The sequence below is a fragment of the Schistocerca serialis genome, chromosome 4, assembly GCF_023864345.2.
Source record: "Schistocerca serialis cubense isolate TAMUIC-IGC-003099 chromosome 4, iqSchSeri2.2, whole genome shotgun sequence".
Classification (NCBI taxonomy): Eukaryota; Metazoa; Arthropoda; class Insecta; order Orthoptera; family Acrididae; genus Schistocerca; species Schistocerca serialis.
In genome coordinates, this window is record NC_064641.1 from 55,138,526 (window position 1) to 55,164,925 (window position 26,400).

Here is a 26,400-nt window from a genome sequence, read left to right on the forward strand (position 1 = left end):
CTCCCCATGCAATTATCACACCTTCAGTCCCTTAAAAAAAGCCTTGACCAGCCCAACCGCCTGTAGTCCTAATGTCTCCCCATGCAATTATCACACCTTCAGTCCCTTAAAAAAGCCTTGACCGGTCCACCCGCCTGTAGTCCTAATGTCTCCCCATGCAATTATCACACCTTCAGTCCCTTAAAAAAAGCCTTGACCAGCCCATCCGCCTGTAGTCCTAATGTCTCCCCATGCAATTATCACACCTTCACTCCCTTAAAAAAGCCTTGACCGGTCCACCCGCCTGTAGTCCTAATGTCTCCCCATGCAATTATCACACCTTCAGTCCCTTAAAAAAAGCCTTGACCAGCCCATCCGCCTGTAGTCCTAATGTCTCCCCATGCAATTATCACACCTTCACTCCCTTAAAAAAGCCTTGACCGGTCCACCCGCCTGTAGTCCTAATGTCTCCCCATGCAATTATCACACCTTCAGTCCCTTAAAAAAAGCCTTGACCAGCCCATCCGCCTGTAGTCCTAATGTCTCCCCATGCAATTATCACACCTTCAGTCCCTTAAAAAAGCCTTGACCGGTCCACCCGCCTGTAGTCCTAATGTCTCCCCATGCAATTATCACACCTTCAGTCCCTTAAAAAAAGCCTTGACCAGCCCATCCGCCTGTAGTCCTAATGTCTCCCCATGCAATTATCACACCTTCAGTCCCTTAAAAAAGCCTTGACCGGTCCACCCGCCTGTAGTCCTAATGTCTCCCCATGCAATTATCACACCTTCAGTCCCTTAAAAAAAGCCTTGACCAGCCCATCCGCCTGTAGTCCTAATGTCTCCCCATGCAATCATCACACCTTCAGTCCCTTAAAAAAAGCCTTGACCAGCCCATCCGCCTGTAGTCCTAATGTCTCCCCATGCAATCATCACACCTTCAGTCCCTTAAAAAAGCCTTGACCGGTCCACCCACCTGTGGTCCTAATGTCTCCCCATGCAATTATCACACCTTCAGTCCCTTAAAAAAGCCTTGACCGGTCCACCCGCCTGTAGTCCTAATGTCTCCCCATGCAATTATCACACCTTCAGTCCCTTAAAAAAAGCCTTGACCAGCCCATCCGCCTGTAGTCCTAATGTCTCCCCATGCAATTATCACACCTTCAGTCCCTTAAAAAAGCCTTGACCGGTCCACCCGCCTGTAGTCCTAATGTCTCCCCATGCAATTATCACACCTTCAGTCCCTTAAAAAAGCCTTGACCGGTCCACCCGCCTGTAGTCCTAATGTCTCCCCATGCAATTATCACACCTTCAGTCCCTTAAAAAAAGCCTTGACCAGCCCATCCGCCTGTAGTCCTAATGTCTCCCCATGCAATTATCACACCTTCAGTCCCTTAAAAAAGCCTTGACCGGTCCACCCGCCTGTAGTCCTAATGTCTCCCCATGCAATCATCACACCTTCAGTCCCTTAAAAAAGCCTTGACCGGTCCACCCGCCTGTAGTCCTAATGTCTCCCCATGCAATTATCACACCTTCAGTCCCTTAAAAAAGCCTTGACCGGTCCACCCGCCTGTAGTCCTAATGTCTCCCCATGCAATTATCACACCTTCAGTCCCTTAAAAAAAGCCTTGACCAGCCCATCCGCCTGTAGTCCTAATGTCTCCCCATGCAATTATCACACCTTCAGTCCCTTAAAAAAGCCTTGACCAGTCCACCCGCCTGTAGTCCTAATGTCTCCCCATGCAATTATCACACCTTCAGTCCCTTAAAAAAAGCCTTGACCAGCCCATCCGCCTGTAGTCCTAATGTCTCCCCATGCAATTATCACACCTTCAGTCCCTTAAAAAAGCCTTGACCGGTCCACCCGCCTGTAGTCCTAATGTCTCCCCATGCAATTATCACACCTTCACTCCCTTAAAAAAGCCTTGACCGGTCCACCCGCCTGTAGTCCTAATGTCTCCCCATGCAATTATCACACCTTCAGTCCCTTAAAAAAGCCTTGACCGGTCCACCCGCCTGTAGTCCTAATGTCTCCCCATGCAATTATCACACCTTCAGTCCCTTAAAAAAAGCCTTGACCGGTCCACCCGCCTGTAGTCCTAATGTCTCCCCATGCAATTATCACACCTTCAGTCCCTTAAAAAAGCCTTGACCGGTCCACCCGCCTGTAGTCCTAATGTCTCCCCATGCAATTATCACACCTTCAGTCCCTTAAAGAAAGCCTTGACCAGCCCATCCGCCTGTAGTCCTAATGTCTCCCCATGCAATTATCACACCTTCAGTCCCTTAAAAAAGCCTTGACCGGTCCACCCGCCTGTAGTCCTAATGTCTCCCCATGCAATCATCACACCTTCAGTCCCTTAAAAAAGCCTTGACCGGTCCACCCGCCTGTAGTCCTAATGTCTCCCCATGCAATTATCACACCTTCAGTCCCTTAAAAAAGCCTTGACCGGTCCACCCGCCTGTAGTCCTAATGTCTCCCCATGCAATTATCACACCTTCAGTCCCTTAAAAAAAGCCTTGACCAGCCCATCCGCCTGTAGTCCTAATGTCTCCCCATGCAATTATCACACCTTCAGTCCCTTAAAAAAGCCTTGACCAGTCCACCCGCCTGTAGTCCTAATGTCTCCCCATGCAATTATCACACCTTCAGTCCCTTAAAAAAAGCCTTGACCAGCCCATCCGCCTGTAGTCCTAATGTCTCCCCATGCAATTATCACACCTTCAGTCCCTTAAAAAAGCCTTGACCGGTCCACCCGCCTGTAGTCCTAATGTCTCCCCATGCAATTATCACACCTTCACTCCCTTAAAAAAGCCTTGACTGGTCCACCCGCCTGTAGTCCTAATGTCTCCCCATGCAATTATCACACCTTCACTCCCTTAAAAAAGCCTTGACTGGTCCACCCACCGGTAGTCCTAATGTCTCCCCATGCAATTATCACACCTTCAGTCCCTTAAAAAAAGCCTTGACCAGTCCACCCGCCTGTAGTCCTAATGTCTCCCCATGCAATTATCACACCTTCAGTCCCTTAAAAAAGCCTTGACTGGTCCACCCACCTGTAGTCCTAATGTCTCCCCATGCAATTATCACACCTTCAGTCCCTTAAAGAAAGCCTTGACCGGTCCACCCACCTGTGGTCCTAATGTCTCCCCATGCATTTATCACACCTTCAGTCCCTTAAAAAAAGCTTTGACCGGTCCACCCGCCTGTAGTCCTAATGTCTCACCATGCAATTATCACACCTTCAGTCCCTTAAAAAAAGCCTTTACCAGCCCATCCGCCTGTAGTCCTAATGTCTCCCCATGCAATTACCACACCTTCAGTCCCTTAAAAAAAGCCTTGACCGGTCCACCTGCCTGTAGTCCTAATGTCTCCCCATGCAATTATCACACCTTCAGTCCCTTAAAAAAGCCTTGACCGGTCCACCTACCTGTAGTCCTGATGTCTCTCCATGCAATTATCACACTTTCAGTCCTTTAAAAAAAGCCTTGACCTGTCCACGACTGCTGTCGGTCGACGATGCGCAGCAGTTACGAAGTTATTCACGCAGCGGAATGTGGAGTTTTACTAGATGGGTATTTGCAAGCTGGTGGGTCGATGGGATGATTGTTTACTACGACGATACGCCTGATTGGCGTACCAATTTTGAACTGTACGGCCTTCGAACGGAAACTTTTTAATCGCCGCTTATATTACGGGACAAAAATGTGGAATTTTTCGAAATTCTCGCTACTATCTGACGATGGGCCCGGCTCACAACTAGTCATTGATTCAAAACGTGTGTCTGGTTCTTTCTTCAGTGAACTATATAGTAGTTTGAAACTTCCTGGCAGATTAGAACTGTGTGCCGGACCGAGACTCGAACTCGATCCCGAGTTCGAGTCTCGGTCCGGCACACAGTTTTAATCTGCCAGGAAGTATCATATCAGCGCACACTTCGCTGCAGAGTGATATATAGTAGTTTGCTCCCGGCAGTACAGGCGAAGTGCACTTGTGATGAGAGAAATAATTTTCAGATGATGGAAGGTGACTGTAGACGCCAAAGAAGTAGGCAGGCAGCTGTCGCGGTGTTACCTTGAGCCTGCGCGACGACGCCTCGCCAGAACACACACCTGTAACAAAAGAGAACAATCAGTCAGGCGATGTGAAGGACACGGCTGCAGCACTGCATCAGCGTCCCAGCGACAGCTAGAAGACAGGTGAGACAAGTTAAAGAGGAGAAGCGGGGACAAGCGCGCAAGTGTCGCGTAATTAGCTGGTGCGCGGTGAGCAGAAGGGGGACAGAGGGGCAGGAACGCGAGAAGGAGATGGCAGGGAGGGAGAAATACTACGCAGTGGAAGCCGGGGCCGAATCGATCACACACGATCGCTGCCTTCTACGCGGCTCTCTGCAGTCGGATATAGATTGCTGTTGCGCTTTCTTACTGTCTGTGTACAAGACAGAGCTAAGGACGGTGCCAGGATCCTATTACACGATGAAAGTATATGGGTCCGCAATGAGTAACCGAGGTCCGTGCCGGAGGTAAATATTCAGGCACTGACTGTCTTGTCTCACAGTGGGATAATGTACAAGGGTAATCCGAAAAGTAAGGTCTCCTATTTTTTTTATAAGTGCATACACCTATTTATTTCTAATGGTTTACATCAGTTTACAGCTTGAACATTTCGCTATTTTTCGACATAATCACCATTTCTATCGACGCATTTTTGTAGACGCTGTGGCAGTTTTTGTACGCCCATGTCATACCAGCTCGCCGCCATGATGTTCAGAAAGCTATGAACCTCTTCTTCCACCTCGTCGTCGGAGCTGAATCGCTGAGACCATAATTAATGCTGACAGGTACTGTGAGACTCTGAAAAAACTCAAACAGGCAATTCAGAACCGGAGAAGAGGAATGTTGAGCAAGGGTGTACACATTCTCCATGACTACGCTCGCCCACACATCGCTCGGCAAACCGTTGCTCTCCTGCAACAGTTTCATTGGAACATAATCACCCACCCACCCTCTACTCCTGACTTGGCGTCCAGTGACTATCACCTGTTCCCTAGGCTAAAAGAACATTTGGCCGGAAAGCGATTCAGCTCCGACGGCGACGTGAAAGAAGAGGTTCATAACTTTCTGAACAGCATGGCGGCGAGCTGGTATGACATGGGCATACAAAAACTGCCACAGCGTCTATAAAAATGCATTGACAGAAATAGTGATTATGTCGAAAAAAATAGCTAGATGTTCAAGCTGTAAACTGATGTAAACCATTGTAGAAATAAACAGGTGTATGTACTTATACAAAAATAGGAGACCTTACTTCTCGGATTACCCTTGTATTAACAGTCATAGCGGTTACTTCTGAAATAATGAGCAGTTTACTCGCTTTTTTTCCCTTCCGTATCGTTTTCATTTGACTACCCCTTATCATTTTCCGCATCCTTTTGTAACATCACAACTCAAACGTTTCAATTTTCTTCTTTCCGGTTTTTCCACATCCAGTTATTCCGTTCCATACACTTCTCTGTTTCACACGAACATTCTCAGAAATTACTTTATTAAATTAAGGCTGGTAGACTCATGATGGCGAAGAATGTCCTCTTTGTCTCTGTTTATATGCTTCACTAGTACTCGTTGCTTCGTCCATCACTCGTTATTTCGCTACCAAGGTGGCAAAATCTCGTCATCTCGCTTACTATTTAATCTCCGACTATGATGTTAAGCTTGTCAGTAATGTTATTTATCCTTCTCGTAAATTCTCTCGTCTTCTTTGGATTTACTCTCAATCCACATTCTGTGTACAGCAGACATATCATTCAATTCATCAGGTCCCGTAATTCTTGGTGCAAATGGCTCTGAGCATTATTCGACTTAACTTCTGAGGTCATCAGTCGCCTAGAACTTAGGACTAATTAAACCTAACTAACCTAAGGACATCTCACACATCCATGTCCGAGGCAGGATTCGAACCTGCGACCGTAATTCTTCACATTCACGTAGGATATCAACGTAATCAACGAAATTTATAATTGACACTCTTTCAGTCTGAATATTAATCCCACATCAGAACTCGACATTTTCCGGTAAGTAAGTTGAACAGTAGAGACACCTGCCTTGCATCCTTGCTCTGCCATTCTTATTATGACTTCTAGGTTCTTGTATACATTGCATATTACCCCTCTTCCGCTGCAGTGTGGATCTGTATTCTGTGCATTATCAAGATCTTCCACCATATTGCATTGTCTTAAGCTTTTTCTAGGCATGATGGTTATCAGGCGACTATTCCGTACAGTGTAGAACGTCTTGTAGGGAGACGGAATCTCTCGTCAACTTGCACTTGCTATCGTGTATGAATAATGCTATATAAATGATTGGTGTCTGTTCTTTTGGACGTATCCGAACTAACAGACACCACGCAATCATATAACTGATATGCCTCGAAAAGCAATATATCCAACTTCCTCAGCGCGGATGCACAAGTACGTCCTACCTCCTGTGGGAATCTCAGAGCAGCGAGCATGGAGGAAGTGGACCTGCAGACAGATGGCACTCTGTGGGAATGTGGGTCGGCCACGAGCCGTGCCGAGATAGTCTGTGCAGTTGCGATAAACGCTGGGGCGCAGTGGTTAACGTAACTGCCAAGCAAGCAGGAGCTCCCGGGTTCAAATCCCGGTCCATCACACATTTTCACTCGTCGCCGCTGATTCCGCGTATGTCTCGATGCAGCTGACATCACTAATCTAATCCTTTCCTTTCCTTTCTCCCCCTATCTCCTACCATTTAATCATAAGGTGAAATGGTTGACTGGGAGACGCTTTTTCCTGCAAGAAAATCACAGAATTCGAGCTTAGAATATTTTCTAGGACTCTGCAATACACGATGTCGTTGTGACCTGGTGTTCTGTGCATCGATTTTTTCCCCTTCTTATGCAGTCGTGTGACAAGGGCCTCCGGTCGGGCAGACCGTTCGCCGGGGGCAAGTCTTTCGATTTGAAGTCACTTCGGCGACTTGCGCGTCGATGGGGATGAAATGATGATGATTAGAACAACACAACACCCAGTCCCAGAGCGGAGAAAATCTCCGACCCAGCCGGGAATCGAACCCGGGCCCTTAGGATTGACATTCTGTCGCGCTGACCACTCAGCTACCCGGGGGCGGACCCCCACTTCTTATAAACAGTTTTTTGCTCGCGTATCATATCATTTCTGGAAACCCAGAATCTACTCTGTAGGAATCAACATGGATTCCGGAAACAGCGATCGTGTGAGACCCAACTCGCTTTATTTGTTCATGAGACCCAGAAAATATTAGATACAGGCTCACAGGTAGATGCCATTTTCCTTGACTTCCGGAAGGCATTCGATACAGTTCCGCACTGTCACCTGATAAACAAAGTAAGAGCCTACGGAATATCAGACCAGCTGTGTGGCTGGATTGAAGAGTTCTTAGCAAACAGAACACGGCATGTTGTTCTCAATGGAGAGACGTCTACAGACGTTAAAGTAACCTCTGGCGTGCCACAGGGGAGTGTTATGGGACCATTGCTTTTCACAATCTATATAAATGACCTAGTAAATAGTGTCGGAAGCGGCTTTTCGCGGATGATGCTGTAGTATACAGAGAAGTTGCAGCATTAGAAAATTGTAGCGAAATGCAGGAAGATCTGCAGCGGATAGGCACTTGGTGCAGGGAGTGGCAACTGACCCTTAACATAGACAAATGTAATGTATTGCGAATACATAGAAAGAAGGGTCCTCTATTGTATGATTATATGGTAACGGAACAAACACTGGTAGCAGTTACTTCTGTAAAATATCTGGGAGTATGCGTACGGAACTACTTGAAGTGGAATGATCATATAAAATTGTTGGTAAGGCGGGTACCAGGTTGAGATTCATTGGGAGAGTCCTTAGAACATGTAGTCCATCAACAAAGGAGGTGGCTTACAAAACACTCGTTCGACCTATACTTGAGTATTGCTCATCAGTGTGGGATCCCTACCAGGTCGAGGTGACAGAGGAGATAGAGAAGATCCAAAGAAGAGCGGCGCGTTTCGTCACAGGGTTATTTGGTAAGCGTGATAGCGTTACGGAGATGTTTAGCAAACTCAAGTGGCAGACTCTGCGGGAGAGGCGCTCTGCATCGCGGTGTAGCTTGCTGTCCAGGTTTCGAGAGGGTGCGTTTCTGGATGAGGTATCGAATAAATTGCTCCCCCCTACTTATACCTCCCGAGAAGATCACGAATGTAAAATTAGAGAGATTCGAGCGCGCACGGAGGCTTTCCGGCAGTCGTCCTTCCCGCGAACCATACGCGACTCGAACAGGAAAGGGAGGTAATGACAGTGGCACGTAAAGTGCCCTCCGCCACACACCGTTGGGTGGCTTGCGGAGTATAAATGTAGATGAGGTACACGAGACCACATCACGAATCCAGCCACCTCTTCTACTTTCAAAGAGTTTAGAATACAGGAGACTGGTGACAGCGTATAAGGTTAAGGACACTTACTCCGGGGGCGCATACTGTTTCGACGTCAACTCTATATCGTAGTACAGGCGGTCGCTCTGAATAGCGGCATGGGCAGGTTGCCTTGAGGCTTGCGGAAGTATCGGAAGCGCTGTGTGGGCGTAAACATTTCCGGTGTGAGCGGCGGCACGGCTGTCTGTACGCGTGCCGCGTCAGCTGCTGACTGCAGCGTATTTTGCGAGCAGCAGCTCGTTGGGCGGACACGCCCCTCATGACACACGTCCGCCTGCACATCGGGTCGCCATACCACCTAAATGTACATGTACAGCCCGCAAGCCGCTTGACAGTGGTTAGCGAGTAGTATCTCCTCCTAAAATTAGCGATTTTTCTGGACGGCTCCATTCTTGTATTGAGTGAGGAAATAAACTGTATTTATTTTGCTCACTTTGGTAAATAACGAATTCAGACGACGGATCGTCCAGAATTAAATCGGAAAATTAAATCTTATATAGTCGATGAGTCCATATGTAATACACTCCTGGAAATGGAAAAAAGAACACATAGACACCGGTGTGTCAGACCCACCATACTTGCTCCGGACACTGCGAGAGGGCTGTACAAGCAATGATCACACGCACGGCACAGCGGACACACCAGGAACCGCGGTGTTGGCCGTCGAATGGCGCTAGCTGCGCAGCATTTGTGCACCGCCGCCGTCAGTGTCAGCCAGTTTGCCGTGGCATACGGAGCTCCATCGCAGTCTTTAACACTGGTAGCATGCCGCGACAGCGTGGACGTGAACCGTATGTGCAGTTGACGGACTTTGAGCGAGGGCGTATAGTGGGCATGCGGGAGGCCGGGTGGACGTACCGCCGAATTGCTCAACACGTGGGGCGTGAGGTCTCCACAGTACATCGATGTTGTCGCCAGTGGTCGGCGGAAGGTGCACGTGCCCGTCGACCTGGGACCGGACCGCAGCGACGCATGGATGCACGCCAAGACCGTAGGATCCTACGCAGTGCCGTAGGGGACCGCACCGCCACTTCCCAGCAAATTAGGGACACTGTTGCTCCTGGGGTATTGGCGAGGACCATTCGCAACCGTCTCCATGAAGCTGGGCTACGGTCCCGCGCACCGTTAGGCCGTCTTCCGCTCACGCCCCAACATCGTGCAGCCCGCCTCCAGTGGTGTCGCGACAGGCGTGAATGGAGGGACGAATGGAGACGTGTCGTCTTCAGCGATGAGAGTCGCTTCTGCCTTGGTGCCAATGATGGTCGTATGCGTGTTTGGCGCCGTGCAGGTGAGCGCCATAATCAGGACTGCATACGACCGAGGCACACAGGGCCAACACCCGGCATCATGGTGTGCGGAGCGATCTCCTACACTGGCCGTACACCACTGGTGATCGTCGAGGGGACACTGAATAGTGCACGGTACATCCAAACCGTCATCGAACCCATCGTTCTACCATTCCTCGACCGGCAAGGGAACTTGCTGTTCCAACAGGACAATGCACGTCCGCATGTTTCCCGTGCCACCCAACGTGCTCTAGAAGGTGTAAGTCAACTACCCTGGCCAGCAAGATCTCCGGATCTGTCCCCCATTGAGCATGTTTGGGACTGGATGAAGCGTCGTCTCACGCGGTCTGCACGTCCAGCACGAACGCTGGTCCAACTGAGGCGCTAGGTGGAAATGGTATGGCAAGCCGTTCCACAGGACTACATCCAGCATCTCTACGATCGTCTCCATGGGAGAATAGCAGCCTGCATTGCTGCGAAAGGTGGATATACACTGTACTAGTGCCGACATTGTGCATGCTCTGTTGCCTGTGTCTATGTGGCTGTGGTTCTGTCAGTGTGATCATGTGATGTATCTGACCCCAGGAATGTGTCAATAAAGTTTCCCCTTCCTGGGACAATGAATTCACGGTGTTCTTATTTCAATTTCCAGGAGTGTATATGGTTATACATGCGCTGTACGCTGTATGTTGGTTGGTTGGTTGGTTTGGGGAAGGAGACCAGACAGCGAGGTCATCGGTCTCATCGGATTAGGGAAGGACGGGGAAGGAAGTCGGCCGTGCCCTTTGAAAGGAACCATCCCGGCATTTGCCTGGAGCGATTTAGGGAAATCACGGAAAACCTAAATCAGGATGGCCGGACGCGGGATTGAACCGTCGTCCTCCCGAATGCGAGTCCAGTGTCTAACCACTGCACCACCTCGCTCGGTCGCTGTATGTTGGGTTGGGTTGTTTTGGGGGAGGAGACCAGACAACGTGGTCATTGGTCTCATCGGATTAGGGAAGGACGGGGAAGGAAGTCGGCCGTGCCCTTTCAAATGAACCACACCGGCATTTTCCTGGAGCGATTTAGGGGAATCACGGAAAACCTAAATCAGGATGGCTAGACGGGGGATTGAACCGTCGTCCTCCCGAATGCGACTCTAGTGTGCTAACCACTGCGCCACCTCGCTCGGTTTACACATGCGAAAGTAGCTCTGTTATGTTTTCACGGTTAACCAGCTGAAAACACACTCGTTGCAAAATCGGGCGTAACTTGTGCAACGGCAGCGTAGTTTCGATTTTTCAGGTCGGCTAAACTGTTTGGTAGGGAAGGAACATTCACAGGGTCCTTAATGAAACCAGGGAGAAAGAAATTCAGTGGTGTCAAGTGTGGGGAGCGATGTGGCCATGCCACTGGCCCTCCACGACCAATCCATCGACCTGCGAAGCGATTATCGACGAAACCTAGAAATTCCGTGGGCACATTAGGTGGTGCACCGTCTTGTGGGTAGTAAACCACCCATCTCGGCCATCTCCTTCGATCTGCAGAATTAAAAAGTGTTCAAGCAATCCAGACACACCGTATCAGTGACAGTTTTCTCCACGAAGAAGGGAGGACGGTACACTTTCAATTTGCTAGGGGCATAAACACATTAACTTGGGGCTGTCACGAGCATGTTTCAGGGTTGGGTGTGGATTTTCGCTGCTCCATAGTCTGCAGTTGTGGGTGTTCAGCATGCCACTGACATAAAATGCTGACTCACCGCTGAAGACAGCACGCTCCACACCAGTGAAAGTAGCCATTTTAACTGTGCATTACGCTGGCGCTCCTGGTGGTGGAATGGGGTACTGATGCAATATATGAAACGTGAGGCTGTTTGGTTTAAAGGCTATAAAATGACACATCTACCGATTCTGTAAAGTTGTAAAGTTCGCTTCGATCCACCCTACACACACACACACACACACACACACACACACACACACACACACACACACATCAGTGGACGTAAACCATGTTAAAAATTATTAAATTTGTTGCATAATGTACGCACTGTATAATGCACAGCAACTTCAATAGCATGATGCATAGATGATCGCTGCAGCCCTGGCTCCTACACACACACACACACACACACACACCTCGGGAGCCAAGCGACACTGCGCATGCCACGTCATCGTGCCAGTCGAAGGAAGAGGTGTCCATCACAAGTTTTTACAAAAGCTATGAAATAAAAACTACTTAGGCACAAGTTAGTTTTTTGTTCATCAAAATATTCGCCTTCAAGATTTATAAACGTCTGCGTTTATTCGAACCAAATCTGGAAACTTTCTTTTCTGAGCTGATGCTCGTACTTCAAAAACGTGGTTTTGGAAAGATTCAGCAGCTTATTGAAGTATAAAAGGCTGTCCACACAGGTTTTGTTTGACAAAGGGAAACAAAAAAGTAGCTGGGCGTTGAATTAGGTGAATGAGCAATATATTCGATAGTTTTTCCTGGCATTGTCATTGACTGCAGCAAACAAATTGCTGAATTACAATTTCAAAATTCATAAAAATGTTCACTCTTGCTTAGTATTACGAGTGATATGTTCTTACCCAGCACTCAACTTTGTTATAAAATAGCGTAGCACATGCAATGTGATTAAAACAAAATTAACTGAGACATATTACAGAGTTGTTTTAGTTTTCTGTTACAGCAAGTCCAGTTTCAGGATACTACAAATGGTTCAAAAGGCTCTGAGCACTATGGGACTTAACATCTGAGGTCATCAGTCCCCTAGAACTTAGAACTACTTAAACCTAACTAACCTAAGAACATCACACAACACCCAGTCATCAGAAAACTACACCTTTCCTTACTTCGTTTTTTGCAATACGCGCACTACCACTCCAGGGAACTTTGACCACGACGAAAAACATCCAACATCGCATGTACAGCATAAGCTAAACATAATTTTAAACGTGGACAGCAGTACAACGATCACCACGTCGGTTCGAATCCGGACACGGCGCTCGTTCTCTTTGAGAAATAACATTTTTAGCTATGGCTCTTTTGTATTTTTACTATTTGTGAGACTGACTTATACTAATAATTGAAGTTAGTGACAGACTAGGCTCTAGGAAATTAAATAGGTCTACGAGTAGACTGCTACCCATCTCAGACTACTAGTCAAGTGTGTGAGATTCGTACCAAATAGGAGTAACGGGGCATATTGATTGTATACAAAGAAGGTCAGCACAAGCAGTCACAGGTTCGTCTGACCCACGGGGTATCGCCATGGATATATCCGAAAAACTGAACTGGCGGTCGCTTCAAGATAAACGCAAAGCAGCATGTGAAAGTCTACTTACAAATTTTCAAAAACCAGATTCAAGTGAGGAATTGTGAACCTCCCTCAGCATTGATTATTAAATGTTTGTTCTGATCAGTCTGCCGTCCTAATTATTTGGCATCGGAATTTATGGTTTCTGGCAGGACTGGTGGGTAGACTTACTCCCAAGGCTAATTTAGCACTAATATGAAAGGTAGTAACCGTGTGCCTAGTTGTGCGTGTCCTGTCTCACCTTTGTAATTTTCAATAATCATTCTACATTAAGAAACTGTGCAGTTTGAACGAATATTTCATTTCTTGCTCTTTAAGGGGCTCCGGAACGCCCTATACTTGCAATGTTAAAATAACGCTTATAAATTACATCTTTCCTCACAAAGTATTTGAGGTAGGAAGTTGAACTTTTTACAGATTATTTATTGGAATATGGGCTACAACTTAACACAAGGATTTTACAAAATTTTAGTTCAGTTGTTAAAGATGATTTTTTTCAATTCTAATGAAAATTCACAACATTTTTTTGCAATTTTTTATTTATATATTCAAAAATATACAGTTTTTTGGAAAAAGGCTGTGTTAAATTATGCAGAAGGTACTGTGTAACATTTACTGAAAGTTTGAAACAAATATGTTTGGAAGATCCTTAGAAAACATGTAATTAGTATGAGAAAATAAAAGTCTTGGGAATCGAGCGACAAAGATTGGATTAACTTTTTAGTGCATTCCAGGTCCATAGGATGGATTATCTTCATTCTCTGCAAACTCCTCCTCCAGCTTCCTCTTGTTCCTCCTCCCGTTTACTCTTGCTTGTATTTCTAGACTCTTTACAGCCCTGTCTGCAGCCCGAAGGCGTTCCTTGTCTAAAGCAAGCATCGCTCGTACCATGTTAGAACCTATCTTCATTCCCATATTTCTAAATACCTTGCACCTTACAATGTTGCCATCACTGAAAGTCGCAACAGCATCATACACACCAAAGTGAAGTGTTTCTATTCCAACAAATACAGTCTTGGGGATTCTCGACCATATAACACTATTTACACTTTCATTGGGGTTTTGAGTTTTTCCGTGAATACACTTTTTCAACAGTTCAGGTGCTGCTAAGTCTCTGAAAATAGGTTTTATCACCTCCATTATTGCATGAGGCAGACTAAAATGTACCTGATGAACACGGACGTTAATAATAACACCATTTGACAGCAGTTTAACAGCGCCAAAGTGGGTCACGCCCATGTAGAACACATTTCAAAAAAAATTTAAAAATAGTTGTAGTCTTCGGAATTGAATAAATTATATAGCTATTAAAAGGTAATAGTCTGCAAATTCAGAAAACGCAAGAAAGTAAAAATTGAACTTTTCATGATTTTGAGCCTTTCCGGAGCCCCTTAAGGTCAAAGAAAAATGTCACTACGTTGGCTGACTCTCAGTCACAACGCAATTCACTCACACAACTTCACAGTTCATTCTGAGTTGCTCATTGCTCTGAAACTCAGTATGGCCGCTGTGCTATAATGGATGTTCTTTCAACGAATGTGAAATTGGTCTTAATCCACAACTACTACAGTTCAGCAGCCCCAAGTGCACACCTGGCGCAGACGTTTGGCAAGCTCGCCCGTTCACGACTAGCATATTCTGTCTTGTCCAAATATACACAGAACTACCAATAATCCACAGCTGTTGACGATCTCACAACATTTTCTTCGTTTCGCTGCGAGATGGCCCACATAGCGCGCCTGCTCGACAGGCTGCAATTATCGTATGGTGGCGAAACTTTGTAGGTATGCTAATGCGTTACTCGAACCTATTTACGTTTGAAAAAATTAGTTCCAGTTTTGACCACCGGGTGCAAATCTGACGCTGTCAACGCAAGAAAGATGTATAGAAATGTTTCCATGTGTAATAGATTAGGAATGGGATGTGAGCAGAGAAGGTTAAACACGTGATAAAGGCACAATGTTGATTTAATTATTAACCGCCAGTGACACAATTTGCTCAACATGAGCACCGGAGACGTCGGGAAGATGCTGCACCCGTAATACTACGTGATCAACTTTTGCTCGCAGCAGTCATAGTGGAATCTGAGAAACGTGTACCTGTATACTGGCCTTCAGATCAGGTGGAGACAAGGCGTGTCCCTGGTACATGCGTTCCTTTAGATCTCCCCAGAACCAAAAAGTCACACGGATTCAAAGCAGGTGAATTTGCAGGGACAACACTTTCGTGGAACGTTACATTAGGCAGATATTTCACTGGCGACATGGGATGTTGCCCCATGTGGCACGAAAACAGTGGTTTCCTCACGGACGCCCTCTTCCAAAGCAGGTAATGCACGCTGTATAAGAGGGTCTCTATAACGTGCAGACATCGCGGTAAACCTGACAGGCCCTCTGGGGGTTTTCTTTCCAAAGAAGAACGGACGGAGAATAAAGCGACTTGTGAGTCCAATCACACGGTAACATAGTGCAATGGCTCTTCGTGCGCAACACGCAATTTACCAGTTCTGAGCATTCACTGCACCCTGCACTCTAAAATGTGCCTCGTCACTCCACGGAATATTGCCCGGACACGTGTCATCAACTTCGATCCGTGCCAGGAACGGAGAGAAAACTCAGAACGTTGTTGTGGACCGCGAGGTTTCAATTGCTGCGCCGTCTGGATCTTTTACGGCTACCAGTATAAAATAGATCGCATAACTTTCCGTGCTGTTTATCATAGCATAGAAAATCCTCGTGGCACTGCACGGGCTGTAGCGCTACCCGGGGCTCGTACTGCACGGTCAGTTTCTCAGCACCAAACTCGTCAACGACTTCCACCGGGATGAGATGCATTTTTTAATACACTACTGGCCATTAAAATTGCTACACCAAGAAGAAATGCAGACGAGAAACGGATATTCATTGGACAAATATACTAGAACTGACATGTGATTACATTTTCACCAATTTGGGTGTATAGATCCTCAGAAATTAGTACTCAGAACAACCACCTCTGGCCGTAATAACGGCCTTGATACGCCTGGGCATTGAGTCAGACAGATGGTTGGTTGGTTGGTTTAGGGGAAGGAGACCAGACAGCGTGGTCATCGGTCTCATCGGATTAGGGAAGGATGGGGAAGGAAGTCGGCCGTGCCCTTTCAGAGGAACCATCCCGGCATTTGCCTGCAGTGATTTAGGGAAATCACGGAAAACCTAAATCAGGATCGCCGGACGCGGGATTGAACCGTCGTCCTCCCGAATGCGAGTCCAGTGTCGAACCACTGCACCACCTCGCTCGGTCAGTCAAACAGAGCTTGGACGGCGTGTACAGGTACAGCTGCCCATGCAGCTTCAACACGATACCACAGTTCATCAAGAGTAGTGACTGGCGTATTGTGACCAGCCAGTTGCTCGGCCACCATTGACCAGACGTTTTCAGTTGGTGAGAGATCTGCAGAATGTGCTGGCGAGGGCAGCATCGAACATTTTCTGTATCCAGAAAGGCCCGTACAGGACCTGCAACATGCGGTCGTGGATTATCCTACTGGAATGTAGGGTTTCGCAGGGATAGAATGAAGGGCAGAGCAACGGGTCGTGACACATCTTAAATGTAACGTCCACTGTTCAAAGTGCCGTCAATGCGAACAAGAGGTGACCGAGACGTGTAACCAGTGGCACGTCATACCATCACGCCGGGTGATACGCCAGTATGGTGATGACGAATACACGCTCCCAATGTGTTTTCACCGCGATGGTGCCAAACACGGATGCGACCATCATGTTGCTGTAAACAGATACCTGGATTCATCGGAAAAAATGACGTTTTGCCATTCGTGCACCCAGGTTCGTCGTTGAGTACACCATCGCAGCCGCTCCTGTCTGTGATCCAGCGTCAAGGGTAACCGCAGCCATGGTCTCCGAGCTGAAAGTCCATGCTGCTGCAAACGTCATCGAACTGTTCGTGCAGATGGTTGTCGTCTTACGAACGTCCCCATCTGTTGACTCAGGGATCGAGACGTGGCTGCACGATCCGTTACAGCCATGCGGATAAGATGCCTGTCATCTCGACTGCTAGTGATACGAGGCCGTTGGGATCCAGCACGGCGTTCCGTATTACCCTCCTGAGCCCACCGATTCCATATTCTGCTAACAGTCATTGGATCTCGACCAACGCGAGCAGCAGTGTCGCGATACGATAAATCGCAATCGCGATAGGCTGCAATCCGACCTTTATCAAAGTCGGAAACGTGATGGTAGGCATTTCTCCTCCTTACAAGAGGCATCACAACAACGTTTCACCAGGCAACGCCGGTCAACTGCTGTTTGTGTTTAAGAAATCGGCTGGAAACTTTCCTCATGTCAGCACGTTGTAGGTGTCGCCACCGGCGCCAACCTTGTGTGAATGCTCTGAAAAGCTAATCATTTGCATATCACAGCATCTTCTTCCTGTCGGTTAAATTTCGCGTTTGTAGCACATCTTCGTGGTGTAGCAATTTTAATGGCCAGTAGTCTAGGTGCCACACCAAACTTCGAATGTCATTCCAATGATTTTTAAACCATTTAACGACATTCGGCATTTGCTCAGACTTTTCAGTTGGCGATATTCCGCCATTGCAGCACTGCAATTGCTCGGTTTACATAAAATAGTTTCAGTAAGAAACCAAGGTCTCTCTTCTCCATAGCCATACTGTTCACTCAGGTTATGGATTGTCAAACGCCAGCGTGGATGTCATACGGTCATACAAACTGTGTACAGAGCCAGATTTGCACCTGACGGCCAGAACTGGGACTATTTTTTTTTTTTTTTTCCTCCCAGCGTGAATCGGCATTAGAATAACTACCACGTTTCGCTGCAATAACTACATCCCACACCGCACCTTCGCGAGTAGCTACACTTCAATTATAACCACGCAGTGGATGGTTTGTTACATCTCAATAGCGCCGTCTACCGTTCGTTTGCGAAAATCTGAAAGGGGAAACCCGTAAACATGAAAAGAAAGCTACCGTTCGTTTGCGAAAATCTGAAAGGGGAAACCCGTAAACATGAAAAGAAAGATAGGAGGCAGTGACGGCAGCGGCGGTTGGCGACCTGTCGGCTAATCGCCGCCTGGACGACAGCTACCGCGGCCCAGCGCCCACCTGTGTGACGTCACGACCAGCGGTTGCGCCAGCGCATTCCAGGAGGTGTGCGTGGCGCGGCCGAGGTGTGCGCTGCGCCGCGTCTGCACAGGAAGACACGGCACGCAGTCGCGTGTTTCCGCGGGACACCCCGAGGCGCTATGCGACCTGCGCCGGACTGCCAAATCTGGGGCAGGCGTGCAGCCGGCGCCAAGGCCGCCGCCGCCGCCGCCGCCGGCAGGTTCGGCCACGTTCCGCGACCGCGCGTGTGGAAACGCGGCGTGACCGCGCAGCGCCGCTCTCGCAACGTGTCTGCGGCCACTCGCCGATCACGTGGCAACGTAGCGCCTGCTCTCTGTACCCGCACCCGGCCCGCGCTTACTTCCAAACAAATAACTCCATTTTGCAGATCGGCAGCAGCTCATCTTACCGCCGTCTACAGCCACTCCGTCTTCAGGCCACGAGTGGCCTACCGGGACCATCCGACCGCCGTGTCATCCTCATGGAGGATGCGGATAGGAGGGGCGTCGGGGTCAGCACACCGCTCTCCCGGCCGTTAGGATGGTTTTCTTGACCGAAGCCGCTAGTATTCGGTCGAGTAGCTCCTCAATTGGCATCACGAGGCTGAGTGCAACCCGAAAAATGGCAACGGTGCATGGCGGCCTGGATGGTCACCCATCCAAGTGCCGGCCACGCCCGACAGCGCTTAACTTCGGTGATCTCACGGGAACCGGTGTATGACGTCTACAGCCACATCCTGCAAACCACTGTGAAGTGTACGGCAGAGGGTACCTCCCGTCGTACCACGTATCAAGCCGTCATTACACGGACCGTGCTCCCCAACGCCGACGTTCAGTGTGTCGAGTTCTACATGCTGCTGAACGCTCAGAAACGATGCGACTCGTACACACGGTGCGTGTGTCTTAACGTGGTGTACGCTATCTAGCGCGCTCCAGGGACAGCTGTCGGCTGTATCCGGTTCGCACATCACACTGTTTACCAAATGGACGGGCGTAAGACTCCCTAACGTACATTTCCTCCCTTGTACATATGCCAGTCCTATTGTTCTGTCTACAGTATACATAAATAAAATTTTCAATATCCATGAACACGGTATAAGGCAAAAAGGAAACTACCACGTGCAGTCAATAAGGACGTCGGCTTATAAAAGTTCCATTACGAATAGTACGATGCGAATTTACAACTGTTCTCCACATAAGATAAAAATTATTTCACCATTCTCACGTTTTAGTAAAACACTAACTACATGGACCCACAGGGATGCGAACCAGCAAAACATTACCCGGCCGTTGTGGCCGAGCGGTTCTAGGCGCTTCAGTCTGGAACCGCGCGACCGCTACGGTCACAGGTTCGAATCCTGCCTCGGGCATGGATGTGTGTGATGTACTTAGGTTAGTTAGGTTAAAATAGTTCTAGGGGACTGATGACCTCAGATGTTAAGTCCCATAGTGCTCAGAAACATTTGAACCATTACTGACTACCTCGGAAGTGTTTGAGGCTTATCTAGCTCGCACTAATTCTTACTACATGTCTCCTACATCTCTATCTATTATTATTATGCTATTCCACATGCTAATTCCCACAGATATAGTAACAGATGCAAAGCAACACTTCGCAAAACGTATGTCTCTGATAACGTACGCGTGATCTAAACAATAAAACACTGCATCATGCATAGCAAGACGCGTTTCAAGAGTGTATCCTCGTCATAAATGTTCGCCGGGTGCATGTCTTTCGATTTGTCGCCACTTCGGCGACTTGCGAGTCGATGGGGATGAAATGATGATGATTAGGACAACACAACACCCAGTCCCTGTGCGGAGAAAATCCCCGACCCAGCCGGGAATCGAACCCGGGCACTTGGGATTGACATTCTGTCACGCTGACCACTCAGCTACCGGGGGGCGGACTATTCTCGTTATCAAGAGAAAATATTTATATAGCTATTTTATTTGATGTTTGCGCAGTCGTGTTTTGTGTGTTTAAGGTACTGTGGCTCGTTCATTGTACAGTTCGAGTGATGGTTTGCTTGGGTGTGAATTTTTGCAGAATGAAGGAGTACATTAAGTCCACACGATACGACTGCAGTGCAAGAAAAACGGAACAGTATTCACGCAAACATCACGTAAAATAACTATCGAAATATTTACACTTGCTAATGAGAACAAATCTTGGAAACCCGCAATGCTATGCATCAAAAAATTGTAGCTGCTGCATTGTTTTATTATTTATGTCGACACATTTGCAGGTTTTACAGAAAAAAAAAAGATTGCCATGAATGAAATTAACGTACAGGTCTGTCAAGCCTTTCGTAGTTTTAGTTTTACAGATGTTGGGAGACCATAAGCTGAAGATTTTGAGGTAAGGAACTAGAGGTCGGAAAGGAGTATTACGTTTTTTACTGACATCAACAACTTATACAATGTAGCAACATCTTCAACTCACGGTAAGTGTTCAAAGTGACGAACACCAGAATGAACTCTAGGATTAGATTATTTTGAGCCCCACTGGTTGCACAAGTTGGTTACAGCAGGGGTTTAACTGTTGCTATGTCAGTGGTAACGACACTGCATTCTTCCAAGTGTGCACATCGCCGCAAATTTCACGGGTGCCTATTGACGCATCTTCTCCCACACGATCCAACTCGAGCTCCTCAAATTGTACTGCGCGGTAATTTGCTGAATGCCTGGTCGGCTCTCGTGATTTGAACGACAAATTTTATCGAAGGTTCTGTCCACGGCGATAAATTTCTTCCAGATTGCCGACTCTTGTGAAATATTTCTGAGTACTCAAGTTCGGCTTTTAGGACACCACATCTCGCAGCGCCATAAATAATGTGCATGTCTGCAACTTCCTGTACAAAATGAATCCTTCTCTTTTCCAACTAACGAGGGACGTCTTTGCAGCGAACATTTGTTACGAAACATAAGCAGTTTACGAAAGTGTGGCTTATTCAAGCGTTCGGACTGTTCTTAATACTCATTTATGACCATTTGTTCCTTATTTCGAAGTAGCTCCTGTTTGCATGATTTTCGAGCCGAACGGTGAGAGATCTCTATACTACTAGGTATTCGTAAAATATATGCACCGTTCCGAATGACCGATAGACTCTCGGGGCTGGGTACTCAACTCACTTGTCCGCTTAATTTTTACTGTTCATCGGAGTTGCGACATTCAGCATTTCGTTTTGAGTGTTCGCTCTCCAGGTGGCCTATACGTGCGGCCACTGGGCGACGTGTTGAACGCTGCAGACAGTGGGACACGCGAAAGCAGTAGAGCAGTAGTGACAGGGCGAGGTGCTGGGTGCTGCAGGCGAGAGAAACAACCGAACGCATTCGCCGCTCACGCCCTCGCAGCGCTTAATTGAATGTTTCCGCTGGCCGCGCCGGACCGGACCCCCCCGTAATGAACAGTGCGTCTGCAGCCCGTTGCGCGTTCCGACCGGCAAGCAAGTCGCTCACTGACAGCCAGCCAGCTTCCGAGGAAGAGTGACAGGGGAACATTAACTTAAAAACGGTAAAGCGCACAGCCGACAGCTCGTCTTATTCAGAGAAGAGGTGCTTAAGTCTAGTGTTTGGTCGTTGAGTCTGCTCTCTAGTCCATCAGATTTTAGATACCTGCCTGTTCACCGCAGACAATGTTAACCCTGTCTCTAGAGGTTGCAGTATGTCACAGAACACAAACCATTGAGGTTGGTAATGACTGTAAGAACATCACGCTTCTAACGCTGTTCAACGTCAGTAATAGCTGAAAAGCATCTGTAGTACACTGTGCAATATAATTAAAGGATCAGTTTTTTGAAATCCTGTAATTGTCGCCCTTTGCGACACATAAGTTTTAAATTTGGCTTAGAGGTGCCTACAACCTTCCCCTGTGATGGTATAGAAGCGTGGCATCACCTTCGGCTCGCTGACGCTTCAGACAGCAAGGTGTCGACACATACGAAAAGAAGACCGCTGCTCAGAAATTCATGCGAGCTTTAAGGTGAATCACATTGGCACCAACTTTCACCACAATTCCGTCCAACGACACGGTGTACGTGTCACACGATGAGGAGGTCATCACAGACCCCCTTACCCCGTTATTTTCACGCCTCTGCAATGGAGGTCACAACCGCGATACCTAGCATTGATATCGCGCGGTTTTCTCATAGGTGGCCGAGTAAAACCTTATGAGACACACCGCCACGAATCGAAGAGGGCTCGCCGCGCGGGATTAGCCGAGCGGTCTGAGGTGGTGCAGTCATGCACTGTGCTGCTGGTCCAGGCGGAGGTTCGAGTCCTCCCTCGGGCACGGGTGTGTGTGTTTGTCCTTAGGATAATTTAGGTTAAGTAGTGTGTAAGCTTAGCAACTGATGACCTTAGCAGTTAAGTCCCATAAGATTTCACACACATTTTTTTTTTTGAAGAGGTATAACGGGGAGGCATAAAGGTCGTCGATGAAACGACCCGTTTCCCTGTGGCGTGTCGCCGCCGAAAACGACAGTTCGCAGAGCGAAGAGTAACAGGAAGATGGCCTGTGACATCCTCGGACGTTTCAACCCTTCTCTAAGGACAATGTGCTTTTGCACCCCCACCGAACGTGAAAGCGCCCCTTTGGAGTGCAGTGTGACCGCAATTTTTGCCTTCTTGCACAGGTTGGAACCGCTAGCGTCTGTTCAAAACCATTCAACAAAATTTGAATGCGATCCGAAACAGTAAAGGACTCTTATGCTATTTCAACTCTCCTGGTCCCTAAAATCTCCCACTTCGACAACACCCTAATAGCCGTAGACACACCTTTATTCTGCACGTTGAAAATGTACCTGTCACAAACTTCGACAGCACTTCAGCCTGGCAGTTGCTCCATCGCCTGAAGGCAGGCAAAGCGCACCCAAGGGTCTCGATGGGGTTGCCTAACCCTCAGGCGCTAGCGCAGCCGTCACGCTGATTTGGTGTCCAAATTGCAGACAGGTACATTTTTAAGATGCTCAACAAAGGTGCGTAGGTGGGTACCGACGGTATTCCCGAAATCGGGGGTCTTAGAGGGACAGTTTACCGTTCTACTCAAGCACATGTCAATAATTGCACTCCCGTGTCTTCACGCCACAGGAGGGCGTGACAGGGTAAAAAAGGGTAAAAAAGCGTAAGTGCCTATTGCTGCTTCGCATCACATTCAAATTTTATCGTATCGTTTTGTATGGTCCCTTGTGGTTCCTACCTTTACAAGAGTGCAAAAATTGCGGTCGCACTGCACTACAAAGGAACGTTCAATGGGGATGCAACCGACAATGTTCTTAGACAAGGGTTGACATGTCAGAGGGTGTCAGCAGTGTCAAATGATGTCCAGAACATCTTCTTGTTTGTTACTCGTCGCACAGCGAACTGTCGTGTCCGACCACGAAATGTGTGGGAATCAACGCCCCAGGGAAAGGGGTCGTTTCACTGACGCCCTTTATGCGATGTGTCTCGTCCACCTACAGGGAAACTGCGTGATTCAAACGCCGTGTGTCGTGGTTCTGATCTCCATCGTAGAGACTTCAGGGGAAGGGCTGGAGCGTGGGCAAGAGGGGGTGGACGACCTCGTCACTGTGTCACACGTCCACTGTGGCGTTGGGCAGAATTATGATGAAATTTGGTGCCAATATGACATCACTGACTCACCTTGTATCTCCCATCAATTTCTGAGCTGTGCCCTATTTTTCCGCGTGTGTCGACACCTGGCTGCCGAGCCCAGGGGTGACCAGCAGGGAGCCATTCTTATTCTCCTTAACAGAGTAAGGTGTTCCATCGCTTCGGTACTTTCTCCAAGCAATACTTCACTCATGTATAAAGTTTAGTTTCAACTGCTTCAGGCATTCCGACGTGACATTTTATGTTACATGTAACCTAACCTAATCTTTATCTTGTTATTGTCATGGTGAAATTTCGAGATAAACGATCTGTTGTGTTAAAAAAGCGGATTCAGGAAAACCGCTAATAGTCGAGATCACAAATATGTTGTTGATTACGTGTTTCGGCTTATCTGCAAACCATCTTCAGACCATAAGGAAATACGTTGGATACTGTACAACTGCCTAACGGTGGGACACATCGTCGTAATTTTTGTGACCAAGGTCTTTTGTTATACAATCCCGATGTAAATTATGCCAATGGAGAAAGCCGTCTTATGCATTGCACTCTCACAGAATTATACAGTTGACATATGACTGGCAACAAATCTTGGCGTATTGGTCACACTAGAGTTTTGTATGGAGTTTCTTTTACAGATGCACAGCCTTTTCCCTGTTTAATAAAACAAGCGTCGTGGAGGCAGAGTTGTTTTCTCTTTAATGTTGATCCTCACCCACCTATAAATGATACCAGTACTCTGCCTGTGGATTTTGAAACTGTTACTACCGAAGACTAATACGCACCGCCAACGCCTGAAACCCTAATACAGTATGAATATTTTGACGCAGCTCTCACAGAACGACGGAAGATCATCCAGCTGTGACCGCACGGAACTGTTTCGTCACTCACGTTGTGTCCTTTGCAAAAGAAAACCAGGATTTAAAAAAGTTTAACGCCGTACGCGTAAGAGCGTCGTTCGCGACATTTTAGGAAACTGGATACTCAGGTCGTATGAGGCACACCACTCTCCCAACTCGAGCGCTAGGCACGCGGCGGACACAGCTTGAAGACATCCTCATACGAGACGTGATCGTGAGCGCGGAAGTGGTTTCCAGCATCTCTGGTGAGCTTTAGGAAACGGTCACGTGACACGTACCCGCTGACGTAAAAAACCGCCGCTTTCAAACCTATTCCGGCTTTTTAGTTCTGAATAACCGATATTTTGTGGTATTTGTTTGGTATCGGTTGTAGAATAAAATCAGACATATCTATTTGCTATAGCACCAGTGCCAAAAAATATTGTTTTTAAGTAAATTTTTTTAACAGTAACATTCATTGTTAAAGTTTCTGTGGCTTTCAAATATTGGATTGTTATAAAAATTGAGAAAAACGATCTGTACTACTTTTATAAGAACGCCTACAGTTATAAACCAGCAACAAACGATGACATAAGAATAGGTATAGCATTTCAGATACAATAATGTACCAGTTGCCATGGCCGGCCGGAGTGGCCGTGCGGTTCTAGGTGCTACAGTCTGGAGCCGAGCGACCGCTACGGTCGCAGGTTCGAATCCTGCCTCGGGCATGGATGTGTGTGATATCCTTAGGTTATTTAAGTTTAATTAGTTCTAAGTTCTAGGCGACTGATGACCTCAGAAGTTGGTCGCATAGTGCTCAGAGCCATTTTGAACCAGTTGCCATGAGGTTCAAAAAATGGTTCAAATGGCTCTGAGCACTATGGCACTATGGGACTTAACATCTGTGGTCATCAGTCCCCTACAACTTAGAACTACTTAAACCTAACTAACCTAAGGACATCACACACATCCATGGCCGAGGCAGGATTCGAACCTACGACCGTAGCAGTCGCGCGGTTCCGGACTGAGCGCCTAGAACTGCTAGACCACCGCGGCCGGCAGTTGCCATGAGGCGTGGCCTATTAGCGGTACGCGCATACGTGCAAAACATCCCCCCTCCCCCCCATTTCCGCCTCGTCTACACGCCAGTTTCTCGCTCTCGTCCTTGATCAGTTGTGCTGCAGAATACTACTATCCTACTTAGGAAGTGCGACAGCAATGAAATACCATGCTCCATGTCCTTTATAAGATTAAAAACTGGAGGAGACACAAGAAAACTTGCAACATCATATAAACAGAAAACATCCACAATGATCCTTGGAAGAGAAGGCACATCTGATTGATACACCCATAATTTTATTGACGTGCTATAAACTCGGGGTGATAATGAACCCTTAATTATGTGTTTACTTGAGGGTGCCAAATTGGTACGATCCAAAAGCGGCGACGCAGTGAAGTCGTCAACTTGGGACCTTCCGCTCTCGCTTCGCCGCGCCCGTCTCCCCCACCGCCGCCATCTTCGCTGGGGACATTGAGACCAATTTCTGCGGCAGGTTCAACCCCACAGCGATCGTGATCTACTCTTTCATCTTCATCAAAATTTTTCAGTCTTTGTTCGAAGTTCGAAGAAGTAATAGCAATAAAATTCGAAAATCGGTTATTTCGGAAACCGGTTCTTTTGTGTGATTTAAACAGGCATGTAAAATGGGAGACAGGAAGAACCACTGTAACCTATAATCTCCTTACTGCTAGGAGATTATATGGGTTAATTAATGATTATTATGGTACAATCCTCTT

The 26,400-nt window shown here is 47.4% G+C and overlaps 1 protein-coding gene across 1 annotated transcript in view; it reads right to left on the bottom strand.

Moving 5' to 3' along the window:
* LOC126474227 (uncharacterized) overlaps positions 1 to 26,400 on the bottom strand; it is a 919,981-nt gene that overhangs the window by 745,312 nt on the left and 148,269 nt on the right. The window contains exon 3 of the mRNA XM_050101692.1: positions 4,054 to 4,091. Coding sequence (XP_049957649.1) covers positions 4,054 to 4,091 — 38 coding nt within the window. The remainder of the gene's footprint in view (positions 1 to 4,053; positions 4,092 to 26,400) is intronic.